The sequence below is a fragment of the Taudactylus pleione genome, unplaced genomic scaffold, assembly GCF_031769625.1.
Source record: "Taudactylus pleione unplaced genomic scaffold, aTauple2 ptg000054l, whole genome shotgun sequence".
Taxonomy (NCBI): Eukaryota; Metazoa; Chordata; class Amphibia; order Anura; family Myobatrachidae; genus Taudactylus; species Taudactylus pleione.
In genome coordinates this window covers 9,210,675-9,228,039 of record NW_028284456.1, presented here as the reverse complement: position 1 = coordinate 9,228,039, position 17,365 = coordinate 9,210,675, and the positions used below count along the sequence as shown (strand labels likewise).

The 17,365-nt window shown below is 39.6% G+C and overlaps 2 protein-coding genes across 8 annotated transcripts in view; one reads left to right on the top strand and one right to left on the bottom strand.

Moving 5' to 3' along the window:
- NT5C3A (5'-nucleotidase, cytosolic IIIA) overlaps positions 1-4,583 on the top strand; it is a 69,141-nt gene extending 64,558 nt beyond the window's left edge. For all 6 annotated transcript variants that reach the window (XM_088464396.1, XM_088464391.1, XM_088464387.1 and 3 more), the window contains 4 exons: positions 98-187; positions 584-746; positions 2,227-2,427; positions 3,982-4,583. In XM_088464396.1, the coding sequence (XP_088320522.1) occupies positions 98-187; positions 584-746; positions 2,227-2,427; positions 3,982-4,083 (556 nt within the window). In that variant the 3' untranslated portion in view covers positions 4,084-4,583. The remainder of the gene's footprint in view (positions 1-97; positions 188-583; positions 747-2,226; positions 2,428-3,981) is intronic.
- Positions 4,584-6,249: 1,666 nt separating this feature from the next.
- Positions 6,250-17,365, bottom strand: part of FKBP9 (FKBP prolyl isomerase 9) — a 63,784-nt gene continuing 52,668 nt past the window's right edge. For both annotated transcript variants that reach the window (XM_088464364.1, XM_088464374.1), the window contains exons 8-10: positions 15,004-15,149; positions 13,549-13,712; positions 6,250-9,946 (exon numbers count right to left, since the gene is read on the bottom strand). In XM_088464364.1, the coding sequence (XP_088320490.1) occupies positions 9,764-9,946; positions 13,549-13,712; positions 15,004-15,149 (493 nt within the window). In that variant the 3' untranslated portion in view covers positions 6,250-9,763. The remainder of the gene's footprint in view (positions 9,947-13,548; positions 13,713-15,003; positions 15,150-17,365) is intronic.

Sequence of the window (17,365 nt, the reverse complement as noted above, 5' to 3'; positions counted from 1 at the left end):
GTTCATAGTAATTTGGCCACTCAGTGTAATAAATGTTCATAATATAAAATTAACTGTTTGGTGAACCGCATCTTAACACTTACGTTTGTTACCTCAGGTACACAAAGTCACACACGTTATTAATTGATCAGCGTTTGCAGAAAGATCAACTGGCAGAGGTCGTAAGGGACTCTGACATCATGCTCAAGTAAGCGTCTTTTCATTATATGTAGTTATAGTAGCATATTGGACCTAATGTCCCATGGGTCTCTCTCTCCTCCTCTCCCCTTTGCACAGACCTCAGCTGCTCCTTCTTTCAGCCGAACCCTGGCCTCACCTAGTCCCCTTCTCCCCCGCAGAGGGAGCCATTAAGAAGGCCACACTCTGGCTAACGCATTTCACTTGACTGAGACTAGACAGCCTTTAGCAGATTGTTATATAGATTTAAACAAGTAAAACATGATTGCATCAGTATTCTGCCTGATAGCTATTTAAAATGTTCAGTGGCACGATCTGTAAGTGTGATTTGGGGTTGCATTAATAAAGTGTTTTGAAACAGAATTAAGTAACACCGATGAAACAATATTTTTCTTTTATCTTACAGGGATGGTTATGAGACTTTCTTTGATAAGCTAAATGAACACAATATACCTGTGTTCATATTTTCAGCAGGGCTGGGCGATGTACTAGAAGAAGCCATACGTCAGTGTGGGGTCTACCACCCCAATGTTAAAGTGGTCTCCAACTTTATGGATTTTGATGAAAATGTAAGTTTAGCTGTTCTGCTTTGTTGTTACATAGTCCAACATTTCTGCTGGTTTCGCCATTTACTTATAGTAGCAGCAAGGGTGGACAATATAATGCAGAAAGCCAGAGCCACACAGTGAAATCTAGGAATCATTATAGAAGCAAGGGAAGATCACTAAAAGAAATGGCTCCTAAAATGTAGACCCTGACTGTAATTGTTTAGGCACATTGGCTACCTGGTGTCTGTAGTTTGGAAAGCCCTGTTACGTAGATAATAATGATAATATATTTTTTGTGCTGGGCACAAATAATTTGGTTCTCAAATAGACTAGTGAACGTGCTGTAATAACTCTTAGGCCTTTTTCTCGTCTCAGTGTCCCAGAAAGGTGGCAAAATCTCTCCTAATTGTCAATACCCGTACCTGACACTTACTATAAATAGGCGATTATAAAGGTTTTATGTTAAAATCCCATTTACAAGGGGTTTGTGGAACCAATAGTGTCAAAGCACTATAGGTATGATTTAACAGAAAAAAGTACAATTTCCTATGTACTCTGTAAATTAAATCAATTGAAAACAATTAATATCGAAAATATGATAACAGTGACCATCAATTCTCATCCAAATTGCTCAGAGTTGCTTTGGGCTGGCAGAAAATGTGTTCAGACCATGACAGAGATAGTAGTAACTTTGGCCTGTGTGGTGCTGATGCTCGGTGAGCATCTCAGTGATGACATCAGTCTGTAATGGTCACATACCCAGTGGTGGTCACATTAGGTAATGACCTTGCCGCTCGGCCTGATCTCACATGCAGCTTTACAGGGCAAATCTTTCCAATTGTGACATATTCAGATGCTGATAATCCTGTACTGGGAGGAGACCATATTGTATAAAAAGTTTATTTAATATATGTACTTTTTGATGCACTTTAATTTCACTTGGAACTTAAACATTTTTCATTTACTTAAAAGTGATATTAATGTGTCTGTATAAATCATTCTGATGTAACCAATTATAATTGGTAAATTCTAATTTCATAACTTTTAATTAGAAAATCCTGTGTATTATATGAAATAATGCAACCACTATTATACATTATTATTGCTATTCTAAGTCACTGGATGTGTGACCTATAGGAAAGCACTCTGTTTGCTCATGCTCCTCTATGGTCAGAGATGCTTGTTGACTTCTAGTGTCTCTACAATATGCATTATTCCGCATAGAGTAGTAACAAGTCCTTATTCAATTCTAATGGTCATCTATATATGTGTTTTCTTCATAAGAGTTTATATTTCATTTAAAAATGAGTGACATGACACAAGTGGGGGGGTCCTGTCACTTTATCACACCAGTGACAGACACCATGGTAAGCACAAAATGTGTTTCTTACTAGTAAAAACCTATGTAACACACATCTGTTTGCTGTCCTACATAGTAGTGATTCAAATTATGACAATTATTAAATTTAAATCTTAACACTGGTATTTTGGCTTTCTTCAGGGTGTTGTGAAGGCTTTCAAGGGAGAATTAATACATGTTTACAACAAACATGATGGAGCCTTGAGGAGTACAGAGTATTTCACCCATTTGAAGGATAACAGTAACATAATTTTGTTGGGCGACTCATTAGGAGACTTAACTATGGCTGACGGAGTGCCAAATGTGGAAAATATCCTCAAAATAGGATTCCTTAATGATAAGGTAAAGAAATGTGAAAGTCTGTGAAAGCTGTTATGTGGTAAATCTAGGATGTAGTGATGATCTCAATGCTGACAGCGGAATCCCGCAAAGGGATGTAACAGGCGTCGAAATACCGACACCAACGCTGATGACGCCAGTCCGGAGCGCCCTTAGCGTTAGCCGCAGGGGGGGAGGGTTAGTATTAGGGAGTCTAGCGGGGTTAGCGTTAAGTTTTGGGGGGAGAATAGGGTTATGCACCCCTAGGAGGGAGGGTTAGGCACCACCGAGGGGAGGGTAGGTATAGGAACCCCCAGGGAGGTTTAGGGTGCGGGGAGGGGGTTGTTTGGTTTAGATCCCCCCCCAGGGGATTGGGGGGTTAGGGTTAGGCACTAAGGGGGGAGGTTAGGGTTAGGCACCACTAAGCGAGGGTTAGTATACTTGCGTACCCCAGTCGGGATCTCCTCATGTCGGGCATCCATATATGGTATTTTCAAAATATAAAAATATATACATCTGTGGCTAGGTCTTCCTGTCCTTTGTACTGTTGGTTCTTCCAGCAAATAGATGACATGACAAAGGCATAGGGAGAGATTTACTAACCCTCATATTTTAAACCTGTTGGGTATGGCACAGTACACCTTTGTTTGCAAAATGCCAGATTGCATCTATTCTGGATTTCCATTATAGAAACCGCAAAATATATAATCCTGCAGTTTTGATATGAAAACCACATCTGATGTGTTCAGCACTTTGCAAACCACATATAAAAAAATCCCCTTAGTAAATCTCCACCATAGTTTCAAGGAAAAGAGCAGGATGCTTCTAGTATAACTGGCCCTATATTCTATTGTTGAGCTTGAGCTGAGCTGTAAACAGGTAATAGGGGAAAACTGCATAATTAATTCCACAATTGCATACATGAAACACTTTTTTCCATACTTTTTGAATATTACAAAAATCTTTTTCTTTTGTTTTTTATCCTTTAAATTGCCACGTTATTGAGTATAGTAGAAAGGATCAATTCCGCTGAACCACATTGTTAGAAATATTACTTCTATGAGCGTTAAAGCTATTACTACCTTGTATTACCACACTTCCTCACCAGTAGAATGTAGATGGCCACTCCTGATACTTTGCATTTTACAAATATGTAGCATAAAAAAATTGAATAAAAAATAGTGATAGTTCCCCTTTAAGTAAAACATTTATACATAACGTATTGTGTACAAAGTAATGTATATGCCTGCAGGCGCTGTATTGCTTGTTCTACTAAATTAAATCAACAGAGTAGAGCCATCTAGTGGCCAAACTGTCTGGGTTCTCCAGGAGTAAGAAACAAACAGGGAATTTAATTTAGACGGGCCACGAAGTGCCTCCTGAACTGTCGGGTGAAGGCGCTTTGCGACCAGTATCTTAGCTAAGTTTCCCTCTGTGAGGTGTTAGGAAATAATATTTAAGATTTCCTACTACAACCACCATAAAGAGAATAAGATGTTAGTGATTTGTGTATGTTTTCTTAATGGACAATTTGAGGTATGACTAATAAATCCCTTGCAATTCTCTTTCATTCTGCAGGTTGAAGAATTGTTAGAAAAGTATATGGACTCTTACGATATAGTTTTAGTGAAGGATGAAAGTCTGGATGTAGCGAACTCCATCCTACAGAAGATCCTGTAACTTGCACTGTAGAAGAACCTTTTCTTTCCATTGAACGATGAGGAAGACTAATGGCAACTGTTATTCCCAGTGAGAGGGGGATTCCATTTTTTAAATCTTCATTTTCTGAATTAAATTAATTTTCTTTTATTTAAATATATTTAATAGAAATATTTTGGAATTTCAGAGCACTTTATTTTCTGCACTGTGCTGCTATATTATACCTTCAAGTTTTGCCTCTATTTGCGATACACTCATTGCCTTCAGCCTACATGGAACACCTGAATGCAATAAAATGACATAAGCCACCATTATATAATAAATTTCATCCTACATGTGAAAAATGTAAAGATTTGAAATTATATCTATATTTTCATATACGCTTTTAGTTGTTGTGTTTTGTACTAGTATATATGTTTATTGAAGGCCAAATAATGTGCATGTTTAAAAGTTCTGTTTCTAGTGTTTTTATGTATTAAAAGTTCCACCAGTACCCGCTATAAAAGTATATTTCATTTTAACATTGCTTTTGGGCCATTTTTTAATATTGAAAATTAATATTTTCTTTTTTACTTGGCAGTGATTTACTATATTCATCATGCAGCACATCTTATAGTCTTACAGTGTGTCTTAAGCTGCCCATAAACTGTGCGATATGCACCTTAGCACGCAACGGGTGATCTGACGGCAAACATATCAGACAGTCCCCACACACGGTGTGATCGGGTGGCCGACCACCCAATATGCCGGCACCCCCCTCCCGCATAGTGCTGCAGGGGATTGCACATCGCATCCCCAGATCAACTGAACCTGCAGTAAGATCTGGAGGTGTGAAGTACGACCCCACGGGTGCACACACTGGTCGATATCATGCCCATACACGGTATGATATAGCAGCGAAATTGTATCAATCCGTCGGATCGGCTGCTATATCGCACCGTGTATGGACACCTTTAAACATGGTATAGTACACAAATAAATTCTTGTTATGCCTTTTTCTGCCTGCCACCAGTACACCAGTGTATGCTAAGGCTGACTGCACCATGTAGTTCTGTGTACTGATCTGTTGCCAGGTTGTCAGAGCAAATTAGCCAGAGTTCTTTTCTGGTTTCCTGGCCACGAGGTCATTGTATCTTATGGAAAATTGCAGTAATGTGGCCAAAACCATGCTGCAGCTTCCAGAGCAAAATCTACTTATATAATGGTTGGGATATTCCAAACAATACTAAAGAACCCAGTTTTTCAGTGTTGTTTGGCTGAGATTAACTCTCCTATTATGGGATCTGGGCACACATACTCTAGCCCTACTGAGAGACGTTTTATCAACCGGTAGGAAAAATCAGACACTTTATTCTAGGCTTCTATTTCAGCAAGTTGTGTTAAAACAATGACAACAATGTATTCCTTTTTTGGGGGGGGGAGGGGGGGGGAGGGGGGGGGGAACCTTACAGTAGTCCTCTGAGAAAAGCAGATATATAGTCTACATTTTGTAGCGTCGTGCACAAAAGTAACTTTGGACCGGATCATGGTGGGAAAAAAACTTCCCATATTTTTGTTTTTTAGTGCCATATAATATATGATAGTTCTCTTTTGTAGCTGCAGGGTACCCAGGGTGGTGAAAAAGAAGACCAAGAAAGAGGTTTGTGAACTTCATTAACTCCACCTTTTTGTTCCTTTGTAAGCAGCAAATGCAATAAAACAGGTTCCAATTCTATTTCCAAACTATTTTTCTAACCTCTCAGGAGTCTGTAATCTGTTGAAATCTTCATTTTGAGTGATAAAATAACTTTCCAGAACAATGCAGATAATGTAAAGCATAATAACAAGACTGATAGATATCCCCAGCCAATTTCCATTATTTATACAAATTGGTCAAGAGATTGGATGAGCCAATCACGGGATGCTCGTATTCATTCATGTTGTCTTTTTCTGCCAGGTAAGCCCCACCACTGATCACTATTGAGTTAGAACCCTTGACAGAATTGGGACCCCCTTCCAGACCTGTCTACTAGCAAATGTATTAAAAAGGGCATTATTATAATTTATAATTATTTCAAAAACTACAATAATGGGTTAAACAAAATGCAATTTTGGCTATAGAGCAATATAACTGCTGTTTGTGAAAATGTATAACAAAGTAAAGTGCAGTTTCAGTACTTTATTTATAAAAAAAAAATGATCTTCCTGCTCACAACATTTTATATAATTGAGTTAATATTTCAACCAAGTAATGGACAGAATGTTTAAAAAAATAATGAAAATACTGTTAATTATACAAAGATTTAGGTAACTGACATACAAACCAAAAACCAGGAATTGTGGATAAAACTTGGTACTAGTAACAGTCTTCAGTAAACAAATTAAATACTTCATAGACATTAAAATAAAAATGCATGAAAATACAAATGGGTCAACAAAACTTATCAATCTGTGTAGTTAAACAAATGCATATATTAACACATGTAATGATGAAATCCTTACTTTACGTATTGTCCTCTATTCTTTTTAAAGTGAAACTAATCTCCAAAAACAGTATTTTGAGTGAATTGTACTATTTCACCTTTTTTTTGAACATCAGGTCTACTCTGAAAACAATCCTAGCTATAGGTTTTATATCTGTGAGTGTTCCACACTCAGGGGTAAATTTACTAAAGTGAGAGTGCTTAGAAGTGGAGATGTTGTCCATAGCAACCAATCAGATTCCAGCTATTATCTTCTAGAAGGTGCTAGTTAAATGTTAAGTAGAATCTGATTGATTGCTATGGGCAACATCTCCACTTCTGAAAACTCTCACTTTAGTAAATTTTACCCTCATTGTCAGACCTGGATCAGTAATTAAGCAGCCTTGTTAACAACACATGATGCTAGATCAGGGTGTGTTTCCCATGAATTCATATCACACAACAATACACTTCTGTTATCATAGAATTGGGCTCTAAATTTACACAGATCAACCAACATGGACCTAATCAATGCAAAAGCTGATATTGTACAACTGGAGCATAAAATATCCAAATATATATATTTAAATATATTAAAGTTTTAAAATACAAGTTCACTTGGAGTTATTGCAACTATAATTACAAGGCACCAACATTTTAAAAATCTAATAAAAATCATTGAGAAAAATGAAAGTAGGTACAGGAACTGTAGAATTTCTTAAGCTGGGACAACAGTGGAGCAATGTCGTACCGATTTTGACAAATCGGAACGAGATATCGCTCAGTGTATATGCCTGATTTGTGCACTCCTGCTGTCGTATACATTATCAATTGGTTGGCCGTGCTGCAGGGCCAACCGGACGATATGGCATGCAGCGCCGTGCATATTAATGTAGGATTGAACGAGTGATGGTTCCGTCCTTCATTACAACTCTGTAGTGTGTACTGGCAATCATACGATGTCCAGGGTGTCCTTGAACGTCGCTCAAGTGTGTACCTGGCATTATACTGGAATTACTGCAACTCTGCTTATACTACTTCTGTGCAATAGATGCAGTGGCAGCTGATGTTATGAAATAACTTAGCATTTGTTCTTAAAAAATCACATTGATAAAATTAGCTAGCTTAGGTCTGCATTGCAAGCTCTCTCTCCTATGTGTAAACATTGTCATAAACAGTGATACAAGTCTGCTGTACCTCAGCATTTAGAGAAAAAAAAGAAGTTTTATTTATTTTTTTGCAAAAGCTGGGTACACACTACATGATTAGTCGTACAATCATGGTACTTGTGACCACTGCTCGTTCATCGTGTAGTACACAATTCATCAGGTGGGAAGATGCAACATATGACATGGTGTAGTTACATTAAGCATGTAACGATATATCGATTCATCACACGGCAGATCGTGCAGTGTGTACGAGGACGCAGTATACGATACATCACACCGTCTGATTGATGTGGTCACCCTGCTTTAATGACTACAATGACAAGGTCCTCCAGGTGCATCTGATCCTGTTACTACTTAATGCCATTTACTTATTGAAAAAACATGTACAGTCAGTATCGTGAAACAGAATGTTCACAGGATTTATATATAGAAATAGACACTAAGGGGGTGATTTAATTGCTTTGTTTGCGTGCCGCTCAGTAATGGGCTTCAGATGGAGAAATTAATTCTTGCTCTGATTGGGTGCGAGTGCCGCAGGCGCCGGGATTTCCGCTAGCAGCCTCCTTACTCCTTAGGGTAACGTGTAGAAATGTGCGAAAAGTCCTTGTTTTGGGTGCCATAACCAGTACTTTAGATGCTTTTATGAGGTTGAACCCAATGCTTTTGGGCGCAACAATTAATGGGTGCCCGGAACAAATGAATTGCTCTGTCGGTTGCCCATATATTATTGCTGTCCAAATAAACAAATCAATCGCCTCCAACATGCTTTAGAAGTAGAGTTGACACAAAATTCAAGAAGCATCATGTCAAAGCTACATATCACATAGACAAATGTGTTGTTATTCTAATATCTTCACGAAATTGGAGATATGTGACAGCTTTTGTTAGTTGTCATCAGCCATATAAAACAAACATTAGTATGCATTTGCTTCAGTTAGATTACTGAACCTTTTTATACATGGAAAAATGCCTTCCTTTTTAAAGAAAACTTTTTCAATTATTTTCTGATAAGCTCCTGTTACATTTATATTTGTGATTGGTATCACATTAACATTGGTCAACTTGTATTCAATTGATTTATTCACACGTATTTACTAAACGTGTTAAAGTGGTCCTATAAATGTTGCATGTGGAGCCCCGTACATTATTTCTAGTTAAATTACATGTTTATTGGTTTACCATCTTCATATATTACTTATGTCAAACATGTTCCTTTTTGTACTTGTCTCACTTCGCCATTTTAAAAAGATTATGGGGTCTATGTACTAAGTCTTGGAGAGAGAGAGAAATCTGATGGAGACCAACCAATCAGCTCCTGTCTTGTTACAGGCTGTGGTTGAAAACTGACAAGAGCTCCATCCACTTAATCTCTCTTCAAGGCTTAGTACATAGACCCCTATATGAGGCATCACTAGAAAGCCACTGAAAAACTGTTGTGTCTTGAAGCATTGTGGGCTCAGTATGTCATCTGAAGCCAGTTACCAGCAGGGCAGTTTTCCTGATCAGTGCAGTGTCAGTTTATATGAGAGGCAGGAAATGTAATGGTGAGAGAAAAACGTGATGTTTGCTTGGACGAAATTGAAACCAAAAGCTAAATTTACCTGACTTAACACTGATTGTCAGCACCTAATGTCACTGGGGGGAATAAACATTTTTCATTTAACAAAGATGAGCGAGAGTCATAGTAAACCTCCCATACATGCCTAGTGTTTGTAGGAAGGTAAATCACATGGCTAGTTAAGTGACCCAACATTAAAGTACTGTCTGAGATTTCCTGAGAAGGCCACATTTTGTATAGTTATATAATATCTATGGAGGATCTCAAGGAAGCAAAATCAATGTTTTGTGTTTTTAAGCAGCAAAAAGGAAACCTGTCGTTTAACATACCGAATTCTTTTCAGAAATTCTTGTTTGAAAACTAGAATTTGAGATCCAACTGGTATTCTTCTCAGTATTCCTTGAATGTTCGATTTTGCGCCCATATTCTCACATATATAAAAGCACAGAGTTTTATTTTCCCACAAACACATCATCCACACAAGTGTAATGCTTTCACAGTGCATGCAGACACAATCTCCACCAAACTGTTAGTTACAGTTCATCATGTCTCTCTTTATCCTCTTGGTCTTTTAATTTAAACTCTGCTTCTGTGATCTTGCCATCTTCATTTCGATCCTGATTCTTGAACATGTTCTCAATAATCTTGGCAGCATCAAAGCCTGGGGCTAGTTTTCCTTTCCCAGCTTCAACCTGGGCATGAATATATTCTGAGAACTGGAAGAACAAAGTTTGAGTTAAAAAACTTCCCTTATTTGGGTTCATTTTCTTAGTAGAATTAGATGGATTGGGTTGGGTCGGGATACCGATGGTCAGAATACCATACCTATGTAGCCTAACCCAACTTTCTTGCAGCCTAAATTTTTTGTAGTATTATAGGTACAACCAGGGGAATGATCAATTATGTCATAGAAAGATTCTAGAGTACAACACTGTCTAAGTGAAAATGCACATTGACTGTTTGAAGTGGCTGAGAATATTTATTTTACACAGCTACACTCATTAGGGCAAAACATTTGACTTTCATGTTTCGCAAAGTGTATGAACATTTTTTTTTTTGACAGTTCACTGCACTTTAGTATTAGTATCAATATTATTATTGATTGTAAGATCCCAGAGAGCTTCACAGTGCAAGAAAGCAGGGATCTTACTATCACTGCTGGGACAAGAGGAGCGAGTGTGGTTTAGGGTAGAGACTGTAACATGAGTGAAGGGTATACTTGTGTCTGTAATATGGATGGAAGTAGTGTAAGCTAGAAAAGAGGTGGCTCAGAAAGAGTTTGAGGTTTGGGGAAAGCGATGAATTACCAAAGCATACATATTCCTGAGATCATGTAGTAAGTGATTATTTGATAGTTTAATTCTTTAGATCAGTGCTATAATGGGTTCCAACATTGTAGTAGACAGCTCCCTTTCTATATAGCCATACTGTTGGTAGATTTATATATGTTTCAGGAAACTTAGGTGCCACAGTACAGGCATTAATGGAGTAGAGGGGGGCCTGCTTATATATTACTACCTAGCAGACTAACTTCACTTTCACATTTTTGCTAACAGAATGGTATTTCTTTCCATCACAGTAAATCTAATGGCTGTGGTTCTAGTATTATCTACCAATAGTATTCAGTGGACACAGATTAAACTGTTCGAAATGCTGTATACAAGAGCTGTCATTTATCCAACAGTGATCAGGTGAGACGAGCCCAGTAACAGTGTGCTCATACACCCCAGCAGTTCTCAGGAAGCTACACACCATGTAGGAAGCTATTTTGACAAAATGAAGCTTAAAACAAAGAATAAATCCTGGATATTACACGGTTGTGTTTAGCTATTTCTATGTTCATTTCTACATTTTGAGACTGATTCAGAGGTGCATTTAGCTGAGCGATTACCTGCAACTGCGCATGCAGGAAAAGTTCTGAAAACCCTGACGACACTACAGAGTGTACGCTCAACAACTCTAGTGCGATCGGGAAAGACGGTATCAGAAATGGGGAGACAAAGTGATGGGCGTTCTTGAGTGGTGGCCTGAAGTAAATGCAAAAAAAGAATGTCCCATGGGAATGTTGTGGGAGTGTCACAGGCGTGTCAGTGATGCACAGCTGTAGCCACAAAGGCCATGTTCAGTTGGAAAAACAGAAACTGCACCTGCCATAGGGATAGTGGCGTGTTAAGAATCACCAGTGGTGTTACAGTGCGCAGAGACGCTGAGAGTGGGTATTTCAGGGCTTGCTCATCCAGATGCAGGCTACTACACAGGGGAAGTCTGTTACTGGCATTTGTATATTATCACACCCACGGCTGGGGCAACAAGGGAAGACTCAGCAGCCTCCACCTCGGACTCAGCTCCAGAATTTCCTCACTGACTTGCATTAATGAATAAACAAGTTATGACTTCTACAGCAAACTCTTTACTTTGTTTTTAGATTACAACAAGCACCATATGCATTCAGAGAAATCAGTGTGACTCCTTTTACTCCCCAAAGTTTGAGTCTATACAACTGATGCAATGTGTTACCCATTTATGGCTTCCAATGCATGGACAGATTCCCCTGATACAGAGTTTAATAGGCAATTTATGCTCTTGTGCTTAGTGCCATTTCAACTATCAGCTATATTCCATAACTATATATACTCGTTTCAGTTTATCATCTGTTCATGTTAATTAGATCTGTAATGTAATATTTATTTATAGAATGTTAAGTCCACCTTTGAAAACATCTATAAAACAGCAATGGGTGCTGTATAAAAGGTATGTCACCCAGTATCTACAGCAAACTATCCACTATGGGGAATATCCCGTGTTTTCTCCAGATGGGTAATTTAGTTGTAGGTATTATGCTAGAATGTGTTTTCTCCAGATGGGTAATTTAGCTGTAGGCATTATGCTAGAATGTGCTTTCTCCAAGATGGGTAATTTAGCTGTAGGCATTATGCTAGAATATGTTTTCTCCAGATGGGTAATTTAGCTGTAGGCATTATGCTAGAATGTGCTTTCTCCAAGATGGGTAATTTAGCTGTAGGCATTCTGCTAGAATGTGTTTTCTCCAGATGGGTAATTTAGCTGTAGGTATTATGCTAGAATGTGTTTTCTCCAGATGGGTAATTTAGCTGTAGGTATTGTGTTTTCTCCAGATGGGTAATTTAGCTGTAGGCATTATACTAGAATGTGTTTGCTCCAGATGGGTAATTTAACTGTAAGTATTATGCTAGAATGTGTTTTCTCCAGATGGGTAATTTAGCTGTAGGTATTATGCTAGAATGTGTTTTCTCCAGATGGGTAATTTAGCTGTAGGTATTATGCTAGAATGTGTTTTCTCCAGATGGGTAATTTAGCTGTAGGCATTATGCTAGAATGTGTTTTCTCCAGATGGGTAATTTAGCTGTAGGCATTATGCTAGAATGTGTTTTCTCCAGATGGGTAATTTAGCTGTAGGTATTATGCTAGAATGTGTTTTCTCCAGATGGGTAATTTAGCTGTAGGTATTATGCTAGAATGTGCTTTCTCCAAGATGGGTAATGTAGCTGTAGGCATTATGCTAGAATGTGTTTTCTCTAGATGGGTAATTTAGCTGTAGGCATTATGCTAGAATGTGTTTTCTCTAGATGGGTAATTTAGCTGTAGGCATTATGCTAGAATGTGCTTTCTCCAAGATGGGTAATTTAGCTGTAGGCATTATGCTAGAATATGTTTTCTCCAGATGGGTAATTTAGCTGTAGGCATTATGCTAGAATGTGCTTTCTCCAAGATGGGTAATTTAGCTGTAGGCATTCTGCTAGAATGTGTTTTCTCCAGATGGGTAATTTAGCTGTAGGCATTATGCTAGAATGTGTTTTCTCTAGATGGGTAATTTAGCTGTAGGCATTATGCTAGAATGTGTTTTCTCCAGATGGGTAATTTAGCTGTGGGCATTATACTAGAATGTGTTTTCTCCAGATGGGTAATTTAGCTGTAGGCATTATGCTAGAATGTGTTTTCTCCAGATGGGTAATTTAGCTGTAGGTATTATGCTAGAATGTGTTTTCTCCAGATGGGTAATTTAGCTGTAGGCATTATGCTAGAATGTGTTTTCTCCAGATGGGTAATTTAGCTGTAGGCATTATGCTAGAATGTGTTTTCTCTAGAAATTGAGCCTGACTCCCGGCCACAAGAATGTTAATGCTAGCTGTATGAGTGCTTGCTAAGGCCTTTGACGAGTACTGGACTACTGCACTGCCAAATAAACTTCTTAGCCCACATTTCATGAGCCCAATACAATGTATTTCTTAGGTATCCCTTCTGCAACCCTTGCACACAGCCCTGCACACCGGACACCTACCTCATTTAGAAATATCTCCCCATTTGTGTCTTTATCAATCTCTTCAAATAGGTTCGGTGAGACTTCTCCATTCCATATAAACATGTAGCCTTCAGGCAGACCTGGTATCAGCTCCAGCAGCTCAATGTCAAACACCAATACTGCACTTCCTGGCACTTCCCCCTCTGCCATGTGGGGGAAAGAAAACACTTCTTAGTAAAGTTTCTGCATGTTCCTGCATTTACCTAATGGCACCTCCACTGTCTGACCTAACTGAAGCTCCTGTAGTTGTCACTAATGTAAACTGCAACTGGCGCCTCCACATAGTGGCATTACCTATTATGTAGGCTGAATAAGTATTTTTAAATGATCAAAGGATAAAATGAGCCACATTTATATAGAACACCATGGTGCTAAGGGTAAACGGAGCCTCACAGGTATTAGCAGATATAACCAGAAGGGAACAGAAAAGGGTTCAAATCTGTTTTAAACAGTATTTTAAAATCACACAAACTACATGGTGGAAGAGTAAATAAATGGAGCCCGCACACATACAAGAACATTTCTCCTCCCTCAGACAAGAAAGTAAACTTACTAAAGATTGATTTGGGGCGATTTGGTGCTTTTCTGCGATCATGCCCGAATTTTGCAAATCTGGGGGCTCATTCAGAGATGTACGCAAACCCGATGTTTAGAATGAATTGGGAATGCTCTGATTGGATGAGAATGCAATTATGTCTGTGTGTAGGCGACGTGCACTTTAAAGGAGAGAAATAAATCCAATGCTCACAAACCATGGCATTCTGATTGCAAAATTGTCTCTTCTACTTTTATTGGTGTTTTATTAATAAATATATCCAGCACTACTGACAAAAACAGGTCATTTTTGGCTTCACACACGGTCTGGGAAAGCGCAAAGGACAAGAATTCTACCAGGGCCGGCTCCAGAGGTTGGAGCACCCTGTGCCGGCCCCCTCCAGAGTGCCCTATCTTCGCGACCGAAAATGGGTGTGTGGCCCAATTACCATAGACCACGCCCCACATGACGTTATTAGGAGGCGTGTCCGCCTCCAAATAACGTCAGGCTGGGGGAGTCTCGCTAGCTGGGCTTCTCCCAGCCCTCTCTCGTCACTGAATGGATGCCGCGCGCATGCGCGCAGCATCCATTCAGAGTCTCCGGGGTCTGGCACAGCTGCGGCAGTGGGGGTCCCCAACCTCCCGATTTAACCACCTGCGGGCCAATTCGGCCCACTGGTGGAACAGCGGGACAGTAATGTCCCGCTGAAATCGGGTTGTTGGGGAGCGGGATGTTGCCCTCTATGGGTGGCGCCCCTGTCTGACCGCTCAGGTCGAACACCCCTAGAGCCGGCCCTGCAGTCTACCATCTGAAAGTGTCCTAGATTCTGCCCTATAATCATTCCTGAGTGCGGTTTTCCTACATCACAGCTCATTTGCTTTTTTAACCAACATTCTCACCTACTCCAGATTCTCCATAACCCATATGTGGAGGAATAACAACTGTGCGTTTCTCTCCAACACACATGTCTTGTAGCCCCATGTCCATTCCTAGTACCACCTGTCCAGATCCAAGGACTATGTTGTATGTTTTCCCGTATTGGTGCCTGAGGAAAGAAATTGGCATTAGTGACCTTATTTACCAGCAAGAGTGCCTGTATGTGTACACTACTGTAACTTACTCATCTACCATGAGGGTAACATTACTTTGACTGTCCCACATGTATTATCAGTTAGAATTTACCTAGCTGGCACCAATCCCAGTGTCCTCTAGCTTTACCCTGAACACCGAACTTTATGTTCAACTGTTGGACAAGAAAACTGGGCATTATAAAATTCTGCATAGAAAGATGGCATTTTATACAAAATAGATTTTACATGAGCACCCTAGGACTATAGAGAGAACAATGAAAAGGTACTAGTAGTTCATAAATACCTAAAAATCTACAGAACAGTAATGTATCATAATGAATTATTACTGAAAAGTAATATAAAGTAATATAACCACACTAAAAAATAAAATAAAATGTGAGTGCAGAGCACTAGCACTACCTACAGTACTTCTGGCCTGCTTGCTGCTATCCATAGACACAATACTTTTAGTCCATTTAATCTGTATGAACTCATGTGCCATGTCACTAAAAGCTAAACATTAAGCATAAAGGATGTAGTTTAAATCCCAGCTGTCAAGATGCCGGCGCTCAGAATGTTGGTGTCGATACCAGTCATAATTCCGGCGCCAGCATTCCGATGCTAAATAGTGCGATTGGGGGGAGGGTCTTTGGGGTTTAGGCTCGGAGGGAAGGGTTAGGTTTAGGAGTAGGGGTAGAGTTATAATACTTACCAACAGGTATCAGTATCCTAACCCTGTCGGGAAGCCGGAGTCGGGATTATGACCACCGGCATCCCGTACCCAACCAAATCATAATGCTATTTCTCTTAATTCTGGACTGTATTGCAGTAATAATTATATGTTGAAGCACCACTTGGTTCACTCTCGGTGCATTCTGAGGCCTTATCCTACCTTGTGACATTTCAACCATTTGTACTTTATGTTTTGGGGTTTTGTGCCCTGTTAACAAGGAAGAATTCTCAGCATTGGTATGCACTGTTGAAACTGCAGCAACTTGGCCCGTACAATCTCTGTTTATGCACAGTGAGCATGCAGAGTAGCGCACTTTGGTCAGATCATACAGAGTACTGGAGGGACCCGGCTACAGAGGACAGAGGGAGAGGCAGTGTAGAACACACTGCAACAGCAGAGCCAGAGATTTACAATAAGGAAAAACAGGAAATGCATGGAAATATGCTAAGAGATAGTTAGCAAACTCAAATGTCATGGAGCACTGCCTAACCCACAGGGGCACTCTAGAGTCAGGTAACAGGGTCTCAAGGTCTATGTGTGACAGTAAACCCCGCACCTTTTTACGGGTGGCCACTAAACATCGCAGGGGGTTTAGCAGGAAGGCCAGAGTGAAATTTGCTGACGAGAGCTGGTGTGTGAACATCTTTTGTATTAATCCAGGCCCATTCTTCAGGGTCATAACCATTCCAATCAATTAAGTACTGTAGTTGACCTTTACAACAGTGAGAGTCTACAATTGTCTTCATTTTATGTGCAACCCCTCGTTGAGTTTGCACATGGGGTTACTTGAAAATGTTAAAATGAAATTGACTGATGATTAATGGTTTTAGTACTGTAGGGAGATGTGGAATGAGTTAGGAACTACTCAACTATATGGTGGTAACTCCAATTTGTATGCCACAGAATTGATTACTTGGGATATATGGTATGGACCAATGAAATGAGGAGCGAACTTCATAGAAGGGACTCTAAGCCTTAAATGCCATGTGGAAAGCCAGATTCAGTTACCCTGGCTTAAGCTTAGGAACTGCTCGCTATCTTCTATCAGCGAATAGCTGGTATCATTTAGAAGCTTAAAATAATAAAGCAGAGAAAACTTTCTTCCAGTTCTCTGAGGTAACGTTAAAGAAGAATCAGAAGCTGGTGTGGGTGCTGCAGGAGGGAATACTGGTACCCGATGGTGTAGCCCATGGAAAGGTGAGATCTTGGATGAAGTGTGGTAATGATTGTTGTGAGCTCATGGTAATAACTCAGACCAGTCATCCTGGGATGAGCATACATATAATCGTAAGAAGGCTTCCAAGTCTTTTTTCACCCTCTCTGTCTGTCCATTGAACTGCGGGTGATACACAGAAGAGAACTTGAGCTTGATTTGCAAGGTTATACAAAGAGAGTGCCAGAACTTGGCTACGAAAAGCACTCTGTGATCTGAAATAATTTCTACCAGGCACCCATGAA